At 36.1% G+C, this 16761-nt stretch overlaps 1 protein-coding gene across 2 annotated transcripts; it reads right to left on the bottom strand.

Moving 5' to 3' along the window:
* Window positions 1–7902: 7902 nt before the first annotated feature.
* LOC116332042 lies at window positions 7903–15981 on the bottom strand. Of its 2 annotated transcripts, XM_039610255.1 has the most exons (11): window positions 15775–15981; window positions 15496–15683; window positions 15252–15392; window positions 13354–13492; window positions 13071–13251; window positions 12810–12951; window positions 12171–12314; window positions 10380–10498; window positions 9433–9487; window positions 9237–9258; window positions 7903–8884 (listed from the first exon to the last, which is right to left on the bottom strand). In XM_039610255.1, exons 1-10 carry the CDS (start codon window positions 15922–15924, stop codon window positions 9255–9257), a joined length of 1263 nt encoding a protein of 420 aa, XP_039466189.1. In that variant the 5' UTR covers window positions 15925–15981; the 3' UTR covers window positions 7903–8884; window positions 9237–9254. The 2 variants fall into 2 exon arrangements, with proteins under 2 accessions (XP_039466189.1, XP_039466190.1); XM_039610256.1 differs by lacking the exon at window positions 10380–10498.
* Between the last annotated feature and the right edge of the window lie 780 nt (window positions 15982–16761).

The raw sequence follows: 16761 nt of genomic DNA, 5'->3' as shown, positions 1-16761 counted from the left end.
ACTTTTCAAGCAGTTTTATAAAATGGTTTTCCAACCCGATTGGTTCTCTTCTAATATTGTCCCAATCTTTGTGCTTTGTAATGTAGTCCCTTAACTGTAAGTATCTATAATGGTCCCCTGGGGATAAAGCATATTTAGCCCTTAACTGGGCAAAACTTTTAAGAGTAGTCTTTTCAAACAGCTGATTGACTGTAATCAAGCCTTTCTCCGCCCACCTCTCAAAACTCCGATCTGACAATGATGGAAGGAACTCAATATTTCCATTTATGGGAATCGCTCGAGACATGGTCAGATTCCCTTTTAACATTTTTAACACTTGGTTCCAAATCCTAACAGTGTGCTTGACCCATGGGTTAGTTATTTTAATTTTTTTCCATGATTGTGGGTTGAGAAATGGGAGACTCCGAAGGGAGATACCTGGTAATGAATACTCTTCCATAGATACCCACTGCATTTCTGGATCATGAATAATCCAGGCTGCCATTGATTTTAATTGAGCTGCCCAATAGTACATTCTGAAGTTAGGCAACTTGAGGCCCCCTTTTTCTTTTCCAGACATTAACATTTTAAGTCTGACCCTTGGTCGTTTATTCTGCCAGATAAATTTAGATGTAATGCTTTCTAATAATTTGAATGCAGACTGTGGGATCAAAATGGGTAGGTTCTGAAATAGGAATAATAGGCGTGGAAGAATATTCATCCTTATACATTCAATCCTCCCCATAAAAGTGAGTGGGAGTAGGTTCCATCTGTCCAAGTCCCCCTTAATCTCCCCGAATAACCGATCATAATTGAGTGCAAGTAACTGATTGGTTTTGGGAGTAATAATTACCCCCAAGTATCTGAAGCCCTGTTTGGAGTGTCTAAAAGACACAAGATGATCCAGCTGTGTGGGCCAGTTGCCAACAATCATTAACGCCTCAGATTTATTTGTATTTATCTTGTAACCTGACACTATACCATAATCTTCAAGGTTGCTCAGAAGGGCCGGGACAGAGGTGACCGGATTCTCTAAAAATAGCAGAATATCATCTGCGAAAAGTGACAGCTTATGTTGTGTATTGGTTTCATCTCTAATCCCTTGTATGAGAGGGTTAGATCTGATCAGTTCAGCTAACGGTTCAATACTAAGAGCAAATAAGGACGGCGATAGCACTTCACCCTGTCTAGTGCCACGGCCTAGAGAGAAAAAGTCAGAGCAGTGCCCGTTAACCCTTACCCGAGACCTGGGATTTTTATATAGTGTTTGGACCCATGAGATAAAAGTCTCATTGAAGCCCATGTGCCTGAGAGTCTGTTGCAGGAAGTCCCAATCTACCCGGTCAAAGGCCTTTTCCGCATCCAGGCTCAAGAACATTGATGAGGTGTCCCTTTCCTGTGCCATAATCTGAAGATTGAGGGCCCTTCTAACATTATCTGAACCTTGCCTATGGGAAATAAAACCTGTTTGGTCCGGTTTCACTAGTTTTTTTATATGTTTTTGGATTCTATTTGCAATGATGGCTGTAAGAATTTTTAAATCAACGCAAAGCAGGCTGATAGGGCGATAAGACATGCATAAAGTCGGGTCCTTGCTTTCTTTGTGAATGACACTAATAATAGCTTCAGACCATGACCGGGGGGGATCACCTTTACATAATGCATAATTATAAACTTTGCATAACAATGGTGTTAGCTCTTTTTCAAAAAATTTGTAATACTCCCCTGGCAAGCCATCCACTCCGGGAGACTTGTTGTTTTTCAGTTTTCCAATACTGTTTTTTATTTCTTCACTGGTGATTGGATTTGTTATTAATTCAGCTTCTTCCTGAGACAGTTTACTAAGATTGATCGGGTTAAGAAATTGTTCAATCTTTTCAATTTTATTTGGGACATTTTCTTCTTTATATAATTCCTGATAATACAGAGAAAATGCTTTTGCAACTTCCTTAGGTTGGCACACAATTTTTCGGAGTTTGGACATTTGATTTTATGAACAACCCTACTGGATTGCTCTTTACGCAGCTGAAATGCCAGCAGTCGGCTTGCCCGATTGCCGTACTGGTAGTACTTTTGATTAGCAAAGCGTAGTTGTCCCTCCGCCTTATACGTTAGTAAATCATCCAACTTTTGCCTCTGCTCTTTCAATGAGTTCAAAGTCCCAGTGTCCTTAGTTACCTGATAGACTTTTTCTAATTTCTTAATTTTGTTTTCTAGTTCTGTTTGTTCTGTTAGTCTCTTTTTCAGTCTTGATGAAACTGCTATAATATTACCTCTCAAATAACTTTTGGCACTCTCCCACAAGATTGAAGGAGACACCTCATTATTATCATTGAATTGAATATATTCAGACAGACTCTTTTGAAGATCTTGTCGAGTTGTTTCATTATTCAAGATAGATACGTTGGCTCTCCAATATTTAAAATGATTGTTTGGATCCATTCTTAATTCCAGACAAACCGGGGCGTGATCAGAGATAGTGATTGCTCCTATGCTACACTGTCTAGCCCTATAAAGGTCCGTCCTGGGCATTAAAAACATGTCTATCCTTGAATGGCTGCGATGTACATGTGAATAAAAAGTAAAATCTTTTTCTTGGGGGTGCAACTGGCGCCACACATCCACTAGGCCCAGTTCCTTAATCATTGTATTTAAACTACAAGATTTTTTGGATTTGGGGCCATTGTGTGCCGGGAGTCTATCGACAGCTGCTTTCAAAGTACAGTTGAAATCACCTCCCACCAAGATCATTCCTTCAGATTTTCTGCTATTAATGATGCAATATTCTTGAAGAATTGTGGACAGTCCTCGTTTGGTGCATATAAGTTTAGTAAAGTAATTTTAGACCCCCTACAGAGCCAATCACCATTACATAGCGCCCCTCCCTATCCGCAAACGTTTTTTCATGGTGGAAATATGTTGACCGGCTAACAAGAATTGCAACTCCTCTTTTTCTCCCATCCTGATAAGTAGAGCTATATTGTTGTTCAACCCACTCTCTCCTCAACTTCCTATGTTCCTTTTCAGAGAGGTGAGTCTCCTGGAGCATTGCTATGGAGCACTTAAAGTTTTTCAGTTGGTTCAGTACCTTTTTCCTTTTAATTGGACTATTCAAACCCTTTATGTTATACGAGACACAAATTAGATCTTTCATATCTTAGGCTCAAATCCTGTACAGACAAAACTAAATTATTATACTCAATGAAATAGTGGTCCACAATTGGTCTCAGGCCAAGATAAACAAAAACATTTAGAATTAAACAAACAAAGAGCATTAAGAACAATAGCTTCCACGTACCCGACTGGATTAATAACAAGAGTAATCCAGTCCCCGATGTATCCTGGGCGGAGGGTGGTGACGAGTCCTCCGTGGGGGAAAAACACAAAGTGTTAGAAATCAAATGCTTTTTACGTTTAATAGTACTTTAATGCATCTATCCTCCTCTGCTTCTCATCAGCTACCATAAGGCGAGAGACGGGGTACACCTGCCTGATGCAGGGCTAGCACAGAGAGACTGACAACCTTTCGCATTTACTCACACCTATGGGCAACTTAGATTCACCAGTTAACCTAACCCCACTGACTTTTTGTCTTTGTACTGTGGGAGAAAGCCGGACTAACCAGAGAGAACTCACACAAACACAGGGAGAGAATGCCAGGTGGTGGAGTCAAAGTCAGGACCTTCAGTGCTAACCACCAACTCACCATACTGCTATTTTTTTATACAAATGAATAGCAAAAGTACACTAGCAAAACCTAGCTCATTAACTTAAAAGCCATACAAAAATGTGCTTAAATTACTCAGATCGCAGGAGGAAAGAAGAGATGTGGTGCTATTCCACAGAAAAACACTTTGTTTGTAGTTGAGGAGGCTTTGAAAATTAAGTTGATGAATCTTTTGCTTTTCTTTTTGTTGAAACATCTCTGAGCTGCTGTTCACTGGACCGTATAATACAATTCAGAGTAAAACTGGACCAGGACAGTTCACCCTGAGATGGACACCGTCTGAAAGACAGGATGGAGAAAGTCAGCCCTTCTGCTTTGTTGTCCACGCACTTTCCAAGTCAGTAACTTTTACCTTACTTTTACTTTAACCTTAAAAAAGTCCCAACGAGGATATGTGAAAACATTTAGAGAAAGTAGAAAGTTGCTTTATGAATGTGATATGTTTAACTCTCTTATCATACAAAACATGTGAAGGCTGATGCCATTTCTTCATTTTCCAACCGTAAACTACATTCAGGAATGTTAAAGTCTTAATTTATCAGAAGACCATTTTGTCCCAATCATAGCTAGAAAATTAGCCAAATATCAAACAGTAAAAACATGACCACTCATGCGTTTCTTGAACAGTTACTTGTCTCACACTTGTTTTGTAGTGTTCTTCAGTGAGTTATCAGAACATAAAAAGAGCATCCAGGACACCAATGTCACCAAGATCTTATCCATATTACGTTCAATAAACACAGTCTGAGTACTCATAGCCCTGCCCATCGTCTATCATGTCGACCAGCCTTATGGGATTTTTAACAGCTGTAGCCACTTCTTGTACTTCGATAAGCCAGGTCCGAGCCAGCTCCAATCAGCCCGAACTCAGTTATCGTGGTTCTAAATTGGTAGATGTCGCTCAATGTCCTCCATCGAGAATGTCACCAGACACACAACACAATCGCCCATCGAGTATTCAGCAGCAAATTCAGTTTTCATTAGGCTACACCTAACTAATACTGAGTTTGTTTTGAATCAACTTTATGGCTGCTTGTGAATATTACCTGCTAATAAAAGGATTTGTGTTGCCAGGACCCTGTTTTTGTAAAAGAACCGCCCAGACTTTTTTTAATCTTTAATTATGTGTTCAGCACCTTTTTAAATGTAACCAGAGGTGATATAAATATAATTCTTAACTTTGTGACAGCATTTGTCAGCCAATCAGGTCGACTAAATCTTTGTGTGCTTTTAAAAGAAAAATCTGTTTAGTTGATCAGAAGTTCCTTTACGATTTTCTGCTTGTTTTAGATGTCCTGGTCATGGGATCTTTCATTTCAGCTCTGACTCTTCCCTTCCATGTAAGTGTGTGTTTGTTTTAGCCTAAAGTTGACATTTTGTGTATTTTTAAAAAATATTAACCCTTTAGAAGTATTACTATTATTATCATTATCTTTTAAACAAAAACAAAAACGACTCTTTTGATCATCATTCTGATCCTGAGTTTTTGTCTCTTGTCGCAGATGAATATGGATATAATCAGAGGTAAGTCTCTTCTTCTATAATCAGAATTTCTACCAATGTCAGATAACTGCTTTTTACCACTAAGGAAAAGTAATAGTACTAAAAGTACTACTAGTACTACTAAAAGTAGTAGTAATACATAATAATTATATTATAAGGGTAGTTTTATAAACGTTTCTATATACAAACACTAAAAATACTAAAAGTCTCTCCTAAATATTTTTTTTCTATTTGTTTTCTTAATAATTTGATTTTAATTGAAACTGAAATATATTCAACTCTAATTTAACGAAATTCTTTTTTTTGGTATGTCACATTGTTTGATCTGTTTTGTTTGAAGTTACAGTCTTGTTAAACATACTCTAAAACTTCTGGTGTCTTTGGCGATATCAGCATATCCAAGATCACTATCCTATTAGAAAATGTAAAAACACAGAAAAATGCTATTAGGATACACCAGAGATCAGATGTGCATCTATATGCCCATCTAGGACACAACAATGTCTAGGCTGAATTGGTAAATTCATTCATTCATTTGAGGGTCCAAAATGGTAATAAACACATGAATAAACAAACTAATTGATTTATTGATTCATTAACAATAATAGTATTACTACTTTTAGTACTACTAAAAGTAATAATGATAATAATAATAATAATAATAATAATAATAACAATAATAATAATAATAATAAAGCAGGCCAAATGCAGAAATGTAGCAGTTTATACAATATGCTAGGATTCAAGTAACATAAAAAAAATAAACTGGCTAGAAAAAACTTGCAAACTGAACTGTAAAACTAACCGTCTCCAAAAAGAAAAGCAGAGCATATCTTGATGTCCAGAAAACTATGAACACAGACACGCACAAAAACACAGTGTCTATGGCAACATATATAGGGGCATTAAAATAATTAATAAAATATGCATTATTTAAGTCACACCATGCAATCATTGAATATCTACCATGTCAATCCAAGCATATCTCAAATTTACAAATGTATATATTTTCTGTGAATGCACTATTTTTGATTTCCTTCCTAGATTGAAGATGTACCTGACTGTGGATTGATCCAGCTGTAGTGCCCTCTACTGTTACAACATATATGTCATCTGACTCTGCAGGGAAATCTTCACTTTCCAGATTCCAGATTTTATTTTCACTATTTTTTTTAGCCCCATAAATATCTTTACTAATAACATTTTCAAGCTTTTTCTTTATGTTCCAACCAATGTAATCAAATTGCTTAATTACAGAATAAATATAAACTGCAATGTTAAATATCTAATTTTATCTAGTTATTTTATCTTATCTGAATTTATCCGATTCTGTCATTCTGTTCATTTTATCAGTGCTTTTAATGTTAGTTTGTTTTTATTTTCACTGTGGTTTTATGGGTTTTACCTTTTTCTGTGTTTATATTTTGTGTTAATATTTGGAGTATTTTGTATCTTTGTTTTACTGATCACCCAGTAAAACGTCATCATAGTAAAATGGGGATTATTTTTAGTATACCTGTTGGTTTTGTGAGAGCTTTACAAGAAATTGTACAACTGGAAATCCTGAAATGCTGAAAATGTAAAACTAGGAAGGAGAGCCAGGCCAATAACACTGTTTGATATTTATCTAGGCCCAAAAGACACCAAAGTATTCTTCAAGCTATTAATAAAGAATAGCTCATCTATATCTATAATGGAGTCATGATATTTATTCATTTGCATTGTGCAGCCAAGTGTGACTGATCTTTAAAGTGTCGTTGTTGCCGATGCTGATTGGAGGCCTTCCTCGTTTGTCCTCATTTGTTTCAGGTTCCAGAAGTGGTTTAATGAATTGATGCAAATTTTATTCTGTAAGCAAATGTGGTTATTTATTTGACAATTGATTAGTATATTTGGTATAACTGAAGCTTGAAAAATGTTTGTTAATTTCTAAGCTACCACTCACTTTATTTCCATCAAGTCTCTGGCGTCTTACGTGACCTACAGCATTAGCACTAGCGTCAATTACCTTTCTCATCACTTCCATCACTTACCTCTCACTCTCACTTTTCCCCTCTCACTCATCATTAACGGTGCTTTTAACAAGCTGTCTAACTTCCACATATGTCAGCCTGGACTGCTGCAGTGTATGACATGTGAGCTTTTCACATATAGTTGTAATATAATAACTTGGTAATACTAAAATGGGGCACTGCAAAATTCAGCTTTGCAAAAACGCTTGCTCTAGAAACTTGGTAACATTTTAAACTGACTTTGTGCAGCAAGTAGCAATTTTTTTAATATCTTTAACTATTTCACATGATTAATTCGCTGTTACATCTTACAGTACCCAACTGGTGTGAGTTGCAACACAAAATCTGTATCTCACCAAAATTTCAAAATCTTCTTGGGGTTCATCTACGCCAAAAAGCACTCGCCTCAGTCAGTACATATGTACTCAGTTAAAAAGAAAGTCATTATATTAATGGTTGTCTGATTGCTTTTTCGCACATCTTTTATACAAGGCCGGGTGGAAGTTGGCATCCATGGAACTGTTACATCCATTCATTTGTTTCAATCTCCCCTCCCACCCCAACAATTCAATTGATAACAGGATCATCAACATCATCACACAAATCAAATCCAGGTCAGTGTCTTTATGTTTGCCATCATAGAATGATGAGAATTTCTATCAAGTAAAACTGATACAAAAATTTGCTGTTAAGATTTTAATGGTCATTAAAGCATGGAAGTTCAGTTTTTGCTCTTGATGCGACATGTCTATGAAGCTTTAGTGTTTGGTAACAGCTACTGTCTGTAATTCATACTCATAAACTGGAGTATTGCCTGGGAAGTGTTTGGCTGACGAGTGGGTGTCGGTTCAAGAGTTTGTAGTTTGTGGACAAATAGGAGGTGTTGTTAGAGATGATGTGATTAATAACTTGGCAAAATAAATCAAGCTAAACTATCAGAAATAAAAATTTAGATCACTTCAGTAAATCATCTGAAACAAATGAGGACAAATGAGTAAAGACTCCAATCAGCGCTTGCAACAATGACACTTCAAACATCAGTCATACTTGCACAGCACTCTGCAAATAAATACATTCCATGAGTCCATTGTGGATGTTATGTTAAGCTTCATTAACAGCTTAAAAATATTTTGATGTCTCTTGTTCCTAGATAAATATCAAACAGTGTCAGTGGCTCAAGTCTTCTTATTTTTATTAGTTTCACAATATTTCCAGATTTGTAATTGTGCAATTCTTCATAAAGCTCTCACAAAACCAGTTGTATTAAAAATAATCTAAATTTTACTATGATGATGATTTACTGGGTGATGATTATGTTTAAATATGTTGAATACAGTAGTACTCCAAATGTAAACACAAAAAAGACTGTAAAGCCCATAAAACCACAGAGAAATGAAAATAAAGACAGTTCTAAAACACTAAGTAAAAGTACAAGATAAAGATAAAATCCGTGAAAAGAATGACAGAATCAAATGAATTTAGATATTAAACATTGCATTAAACATTATATTTTTTTCTGTAATTATTGAATTTGATTACATTGGTTGGAACAAAACTTAAAGAAACTTGAAAAAAGTTGTTTGTGCAGAGTCAGATGACATTCATGTTGTAACAGTAGAGGGCGCTACTGTTGCATCAATCCAGAGTCAGGTACATCTTCAATCTAGAAGGAAATTAGAAACAGCGTGTTCATTGAAAATGTTTTTTTTACATTTGAGATAATCCTCAGATTGATATGTTAGATATTTAGTGATTGTATGATGTGACTCATTTCTGGAATATTTCATAGAATAAATTGTGCTTTGTGTGGCGTTAGCATATTTTGTGAATTATTTGTATGCCCCTACAGAGGTTGCCATAGCCATTGTGTGTGTGTTCATAGTTTTCTGTAGCTCAATCACTGGACATCAACACTACTACTTTTAGCAATACCAGTGGTACTATTAGTACTTGGTGGTAAACAGCAGTTATCTGATGCTATGGTAGAAAATCTGATTATAGAAGAAGAGACTCACCTCTGATTTTATCCATATTCATCTGAGATAAGAGACAAAAACTCAGCATCAGAATGATGATCAAAGGGGCTGATTTTCATTCAGTTTAAAAGTTAATAATAGTAATAATAATTTTATGGGCCTAACACATTTAAAAAATACACAAAATGTCCCATTTCGGCAAAAAAAAGATCTAAATATGCAGACACATACTTACATGGAAGGGAAGGCAAGAATAAGAGTTGAAAGGAAAGATCCCATGACCAGGACAACTAAAACAAGTAGAAAATGATTAAAGAATTTCTGACCAACCAAACAGACTTTTCATTTAGAAACACACACAAGATTTAGTCGATCTGATGGTATCACAAAGTTTAAGAACTATACCTATATCACCTCTGGATTTATGGCAATTACAGATAAAATAAGGTCTGAGCTCTGGCAGGTAAACGGCTATAAAGCTGACTTAAAATAAACTCAGTTTTAGCTAGGTGTAGCCTTATTAGAATTCTCCCCCATTAAAATTCAACCATCAGATATTCAGGAACACAGCTGGTGTAGATTTGTGTCAGTGACAACTGGTGCAGGGGTAATATCAAAGGTCACGGTGCACATAATAACACAAACATCAAGTAGGTAAAAAGATTAAGGCTAAAAGCCAGACAACACACAGAGAAAGGTGATCTGAAAATGATGGTCTGGAAATTATTTAGAAGCAACACAAACACATTTTTATTTATGATTGGCCTACAAGGAAACAATTGTGCTATATAATTTTTATACAACCTCCATTGATCAAAAATCCCCCTGTTAGAGGAGGACCGCTGAATTTAAAAATGGCAACAGTCTGCCTCACCTTTAGCAGCGACTTTCAGGGCATAGTGTTTTCTCCATTTTATTTAATTTTGTTGTTATTTATAAATTTGAGTATGAAATGTTAAATATGTAATGGCCTGTTTGGTGTAATTTTGAATACTCTGACCAAGGAATAAAATGTGAAACATCTAACACAGTTGAATAATCTACAGTGATTTATTCTCTTTTAGCTTTTCATTTTTAATTAATGCAATGCAATTTTTGCAACAATGTCAAAAATTCATTACAAATACACAGATTTAGCAACTATATGTTTGTTAACAGTTACTTCCTGGCATTGATACTTACAAGCTGAAGCACTAGCTGGGGCACTATTAACAGGGACACTATTAACAGGGACACTATTAACAGGAGCATTTCCAACAGTCACGCTGACACATCGAAGGTCTGAGTGATACTTGGTTTCCCTATAGAAATAAACCAGAACAGTGAATCCATTATTTCCATAAGATTATATTATATTTAAAGATTGTCTTTTCTGTTAATGACACAAATTATATGTACAAGTAATTTGGTTCTGTTTGATGAACATTTCTAGGTGACTCTTAGTTTGCTGCCAGTCAGTAGACTCACACATTGATCTGCATGATTAAAGCATTTCCTGCACTGCAACCTTCCCTTCTAATAGATGAGCTACTTTTCCTGTTTTAGATAAATTACCAGTTTTCACATAATCTTGTAATTTCCTTAGATAAATAAAGCAAAACAAAACAAAACAATTACTAGGACGGCTAAACCTGTCAGTCAGCAGTCTTGGGTGTAACACATTCCAAACAAACATGTTATTGTAATCTGATTATATTTTTAACTAATGGAGTAATATATGTTACTGTTCTAAATAAAGCATCTCCACAGACAGCAAACTAAGGCATGAAGAACCCAGAGTGATGTTAACGGGGAGTTTGCTTTGTGTCATTGGCTTTGCTTTTGAATGTAAATATAAAAAGAAAGATGCTCTATGTCCTCATTAAAACAGGGAAAGTGTGTGGGTGTGGCCTAAGGTTTGTATAGATAACTGATAATCATGACAATACATTTCAGGTCATGTTACAGAATAGTGCTACAGTGATGTAAGTAGGGTAAAAAAAAATTGTTAAGTGGGTAATTAAGGCACTTTATCACTTTTAACAAAAACGATGAGTAATTTGTAATAAGATATTGTTTCGAGTCAACATTAAAGTGGGTCTGCAAAACAAAGCATATAGGTGACTTTAAATTTGTCCTTGAGTTCACCTTTTTCATTTCAGTAATTATAATTTCAAATGCCGGTAGACGAATTCAATGAAAATTCCGTTAGTGAACCCCATCTGACCCCCACAGAGTTATCTGTTTTTGTTGGTTGATATTTATTATTTTTGAATTTCTGTTATATTTTTCAGCCTGTATAACTTGGGAACTACAGAAGATGACACATGAAATTTTCAGGGGTAAAAAACATGTTTGGGCTTATCAGTAATTTCTCATCCGCTCCAATTTAATATCTAGGATCTAGTGTAACATAAACAAGCATTGGTTCTCTGGATGTTTGCTTTGTTTTCTGATAACTCACTGAAGAACCCAACAAAAAATCTCTGGGTTGTCATTAAAAGCATAGGAAAGGTCTCTTTTCGGATATACAGTTAAGTTTCTTGCCATGATTCCTTCTGGGGTTGAAATACTTTTCTAATATTATCAGATTTAAACATTGACCAATATAGTTTATGGCTGCAAAATGGACTGATTCTTACATAGTGCTTTTCTGCTTTATGCAGCATGCCTCATTCACCCAACCAAACAAACTCTTTTTTCTATGCTTATGTGCTTTCTGCCTAACATTCATGCTCTGATGGATGTATCTAAAGTAACTTGAGGTTAGTATTTTGCCCAAATATATTTGGCATGCAGACTGGAGCAGCCAATGATCGAACTGCCGACCTCCCAATTAGTAGAGGACCTGCTCAACCTCATCAGCTTTCACATGTTTTCTATAATAATTTGGCCGTGTGACATTTATCAAACAACTTTAGGTCCTGAAAAGGTTTATCAAAATAATTGGTGGGAACTTTATGACTCTACTGTGAAATTTTATAAGTTACTGACTTGGAAAGTGCCTGGACAACAAAGCAGAAGGGGAGGGTGTCATTGTCTTGTGATTTAGACGGCGTCCATCTCAGGGTGAACGTTCCTGTTCCAGTTTTATTCTGAATTGCATCATACGGTCCGCTGAACAGCAGCTCAGAGATCCTTTAACAAAGAGAATCGCAAAAACATAATCAACTTAATTTTTAGAGCTTTCTCAACTACATACAAAGCAAAGTGTTTGTCTGTGAATGAGCATCACTTTGAACTCCACCTGACTCACTTCTGTTTGGTTTCATGAGTTTGATTATTGATTTATGCTTCACTAAAGCAAAATATCCTTAAAACACATTTGATTTTTCTTTGGGTTAAATATGTGTTTAATGTACTGTTTATATCTCATACAGCCTTGTATGTATCTGACCCTGTTACGCTCTTACGTGTCTTGTTAAACCTGTTTTGTGTGCCAGTGCAGGACTGATGCACAGATTAAACAGAACACAACTGATAAAATCTTGATTTGATCAATGAACAGAAACATGACAGGAATCCACTGATGTGCAAATGTATTTCTTGTCTAACCTGAAAACAGTTCTGTGGGACATAGTTAACCTTACTTTAAAATATCAAGAATGTCAGATGTGTTTTTCTTTGACTTACATGGAGTTTTTTGCCTCAGCACTGATGCTGATTTCCAGAGTCTTATTAACAGGGGTGTAGAGCCGAGCTCTGTTGGCTGGGGTTGGAGGCAAGAATTTGGGCAAAAAGTCTCCCTCTGTGCAGGATGAGACCTGGGGATCCACTGAAAGATGACAGAAAACCAACAAGTTTTTTCAGGGTGGAATTCATAGTTTGAAGTTTTCTGACTTTAGAGCAGATCTTTACAGGTTCAACTCCATCTATTAAAATATGGACTTGTACCTATCAGAACAAACTGGATCGGCACTAAGCTGAGAGCATCGTTAGGTGTTTTTATTGTTTTATTGCCATCAGCTGAAGTCATGTTGATGTTCTTGATGGGAAAGTCCTCCATCAGCAGCTGTACTCCATAACGGCCCTGATTACTGTCGGCAGTGGGACTGAACGACAGAGTACAATTGGACTGCATGAGGAATGAAAAAGGAAAAAAGATTAAATGAGCAAATTGTTATTATTACAACTGTCCTTCTGTCTCATTAAACATTAGATTAACAATCGTGCTCACTGATGAGAGGCTGAGGACAGATGGTGGATCACAGGCGTTACACTCCGAGAGTGAGGAATTTCCATATCTGCATTTAACCTGATCACCATCAGGGTCAAACATCAACGGGCTGAAATCTCTCCGACAGTTTGAAGGAACTCTGAGAGAGAATTACAAATACAATCTTAAATTTTCATTTTCCAGCTTTGTCTCCAGTATGAAGTGAATGTGCAGCTCCATGCATTCACTCTTAAAATCTGCCAAATACATCCACAGCCTGATCACTGGAACTGGAACATTTTTTGGTTAAGGGCTTTGCTCAAGAACATTGCCTTTTCACACAGGCCATTCACATTCATGAGTCATCTAATTGAAGATAACATCAGGTGTCACTCCTGTCAGACGTTATAATTTACTCAGGCTCATCAAAATGGACAGTAGATTGAAAAAATGTTAACCGGTCTAATGAGTGTCAGTTTCTGGTGCTGTTTCTGATGGTAGGGTCAGAATTTAGTATAATTAACATGAAACATGGATGTTCACTTTGGTGGGTTCATATCAGGGATGTGCAGCTGACAAATCTGCAACAACTGTGTGATGCTATGATTTTATTTCATTGAGTTTATAATAAATTTCATTCATCTGGATATTGGAGTTGACATGGCTGCTGTGATTCAGTCAGGCTGCTTCAGCTCTGTCAGACCTCACTGAAGTCACTAAACTTGACTTCTCCATTGTGTGTGTGTGTTAATGCCATCTGTTCCCCTTTTCCATTATTAGCAGCAACAATGGTCGCTTCTTATTCCAACAAAGCAATATGGCCACAGTCAAAACGATAACACTGAGGCCTCTTTTTGTGGTCCGAATCTAATCATTGTTACATCCGTCTTTACTTGCAGTCTATTCAACACAAACTACAAGTTTCCTGAACTGTTCCAATTAGGTTTAGTGTTTCAACTTAATTAGCAAATGAAAGAAAAACAGCCCCAAACATGACAAACGAGTTCTCCTGGCTGATTAACCTGATATACCAGTAGTTCATCTTTTCTTCATTCACCATCAGTCATAAGACTTTTCATTAGTCTATGTTTATTGGTCATGTCTGTAATTGTAAACATGGCAACATTCCCATTCAAGGACTCAAAATAAAACTTTTAAAGTGTATAGTTTATATATTAAACAAGATTTCATTTGAAGCATCACTGAACTACTTAAATATTACAGCAAACATCGAGGAACAAATGACAGATAAATGCACAGTTAATCATTTTTACACTTGTATTATTTGCTGCCATAAGGAATATTTCAGTCAAACGAAATATCTTGTTAAATTTAAACTTCCTGCAGATATAAATAACTGCATATTTACAATTTTATCTCTGAAGTTTCTCAGAGGAAAACGTTTCCATTTTAACTGCACTTCTCTTTTTGGGAGGTTTCTGGCAGGAAGTCTGTTTGTTAAACTAAATTTAAAAGAGATTTTTCTCATTTGGTGACAAAGTCATTAACTCATCTTCATACTCATCCTCATTTTTTGTTTTTTTCTCCTTTGGAGCCTGGAGGTACTGTAAGAGAAGCTCTTGAAGGAAAGAGTTATAGGATTACAATTAAAACCTTTAAATGCAAAAGCTTTAGTGTGGAAACCGTTTTTGGTACATTATTTTTGTTTATTTAATTAGTTTATTGCCACTCTATTACAGAAGCAGTGGTTGCAATGGCTGTTAAAGTTGACCATGCAGCAAGTTAAATATTAACAATGTTTCGTCTATATTTTTAGACTTTGCTCTTATACTGTCAGCAGTTTTGTCTTCTACATGGAAACAATATCAGATTTTAACTTTGCTGTAATGCTGTGGCCACTTTTATCTTCCTACTGCGGTTGCCTTTTTAGCAGAGACAGAGACAGTGAGTTGGCTTACCTCACAAATGGGATCACGGTAGACTGGGGTGAGGAGTTTTCTTTTCTGGTGTCAGAGCGGTTCCTCAGGTCGAATGCTACTGCAGTTACCCATGATCCAATGTTGTTTTTGATGCCACTAACCCAATTAAAACTAGGGATGCTTTAGTAGAAAATAGTGGGAGAGTCAGTTTTCAATTGAGCATGCATCAAAATGAAAAATATGAGTAATCATTTTATTTTATATATTATCGAGGTACACTCACCTGAGTGAACCAACCGCATTAATGGGAGATGGCAGAACAAACCTAAGTTCATTCTGACACCACTCTCCGCTGACTTCTTGGCCGACCGTGCGTATCAAAGCACTCACATACCCACAGCTGCTCTCCTGGCAACCAAATGAGAAATCGAGAGTGCAGTACTGACTGTTCCACATTAGGCGAACGGTCAGCTGTGGAGTCAGAGTGAATAGGAATTTAGTAAAGAAAACCTACATTTCAAAATATTAACAAATTTTAGAAAAAAAGAAAACCTGTACATACCGAGGAGGAATCATTTACATACTTCTCTTTTGTATAGAAGTTGATTGCGCCAACAAAGCCTAAATCTAATTTGCTAAGGAAGAAACTAATATTCTGCGAGTTGCAGACCGTCAGATGCAGCAGCAGCAGCAGCACCGCGGAGAGCGACATGGTCAATCTGTTAGTCTGTCGTCACAAAGACACTTGTACGTCCAAACACAGCCTCTCTCTGACTCTCCTCCTTTTATCTATTTGCTGTTTTCTGGATGGCAATTTATATAATGTGCACTAAGCTGTTTGGAATGAGGAAATGTTTCATGGTCATGTTTGAGATGATACATGATGAATGATAATGAATGTCTTAACCAACTGCCAGTAAATGAGATTCATTTCAAAACTAAAAATAGAAATGTTTTAATTGCTGCTTCAGCTAAATGTAATCAAGCATTTTAATGTGTGTAATAAGTTTATTTTTAAAGTATTTGTATTTAGAATTTGATCTCTTTGTTATTTTATCACTTTTGCATCAATTTTCTCTATTCATGCCAGAAAAAGGGCAAAACACACAACCTTGGACAAGGCACAGAGGACCTCCTGCTGCAAACTACTGATAAAGAATTTCTATAGAAAAATCAGAGATAATGGGAACTGACCAAATCCAGTATTCAGCTGTGGGAGAAGAGTTGGGAATTAGGTAGATGATTAATTTGTTCAATACAGTTTGTTAACAAGAATGTCTTCCTTGACTTCTCAGTCTCACCTTTAAAGTTTCTATCACAATATCATTAAACAGACTTACTTTATTCACATTGAGAAAATCATGTAAGAGGACAGTAAGCACAAAATAATAAATACAGTTCTGATCAGAAGTTTACATCCACTAATCATGGGAAGGAATATCATGATAATTTGGGACTTTTAATGATTTATTGAAATTTAATAACAAGAATACAAGAATTGACTGTAGAAGTTTGAATTTATTTAGGATTTTCCAAACAGGTTCAAAAG

The sequence above is a fragment of the Oreochromis aureus genome, linkage group 3 (genome assembly GCF_013358895.1).
Source record: "Oreochromis aureus strain Israel breed Guangdong linkage group 3, ZZ_aureus, whole genome shotgun sequence".
Taxonomy (NCBI): domain Eukaryota; kingdom Metazoa; phylum Chordata; class Actinopteri; order Cichliformes; family Cichlidae; genus Oreochromis; species Oreochromis aureus.
The sequence above is the reverse complement of the archived record's forward strand: the minus strand, read 5'-3'. Positions and strand labels throughout refer to the sequence as shown.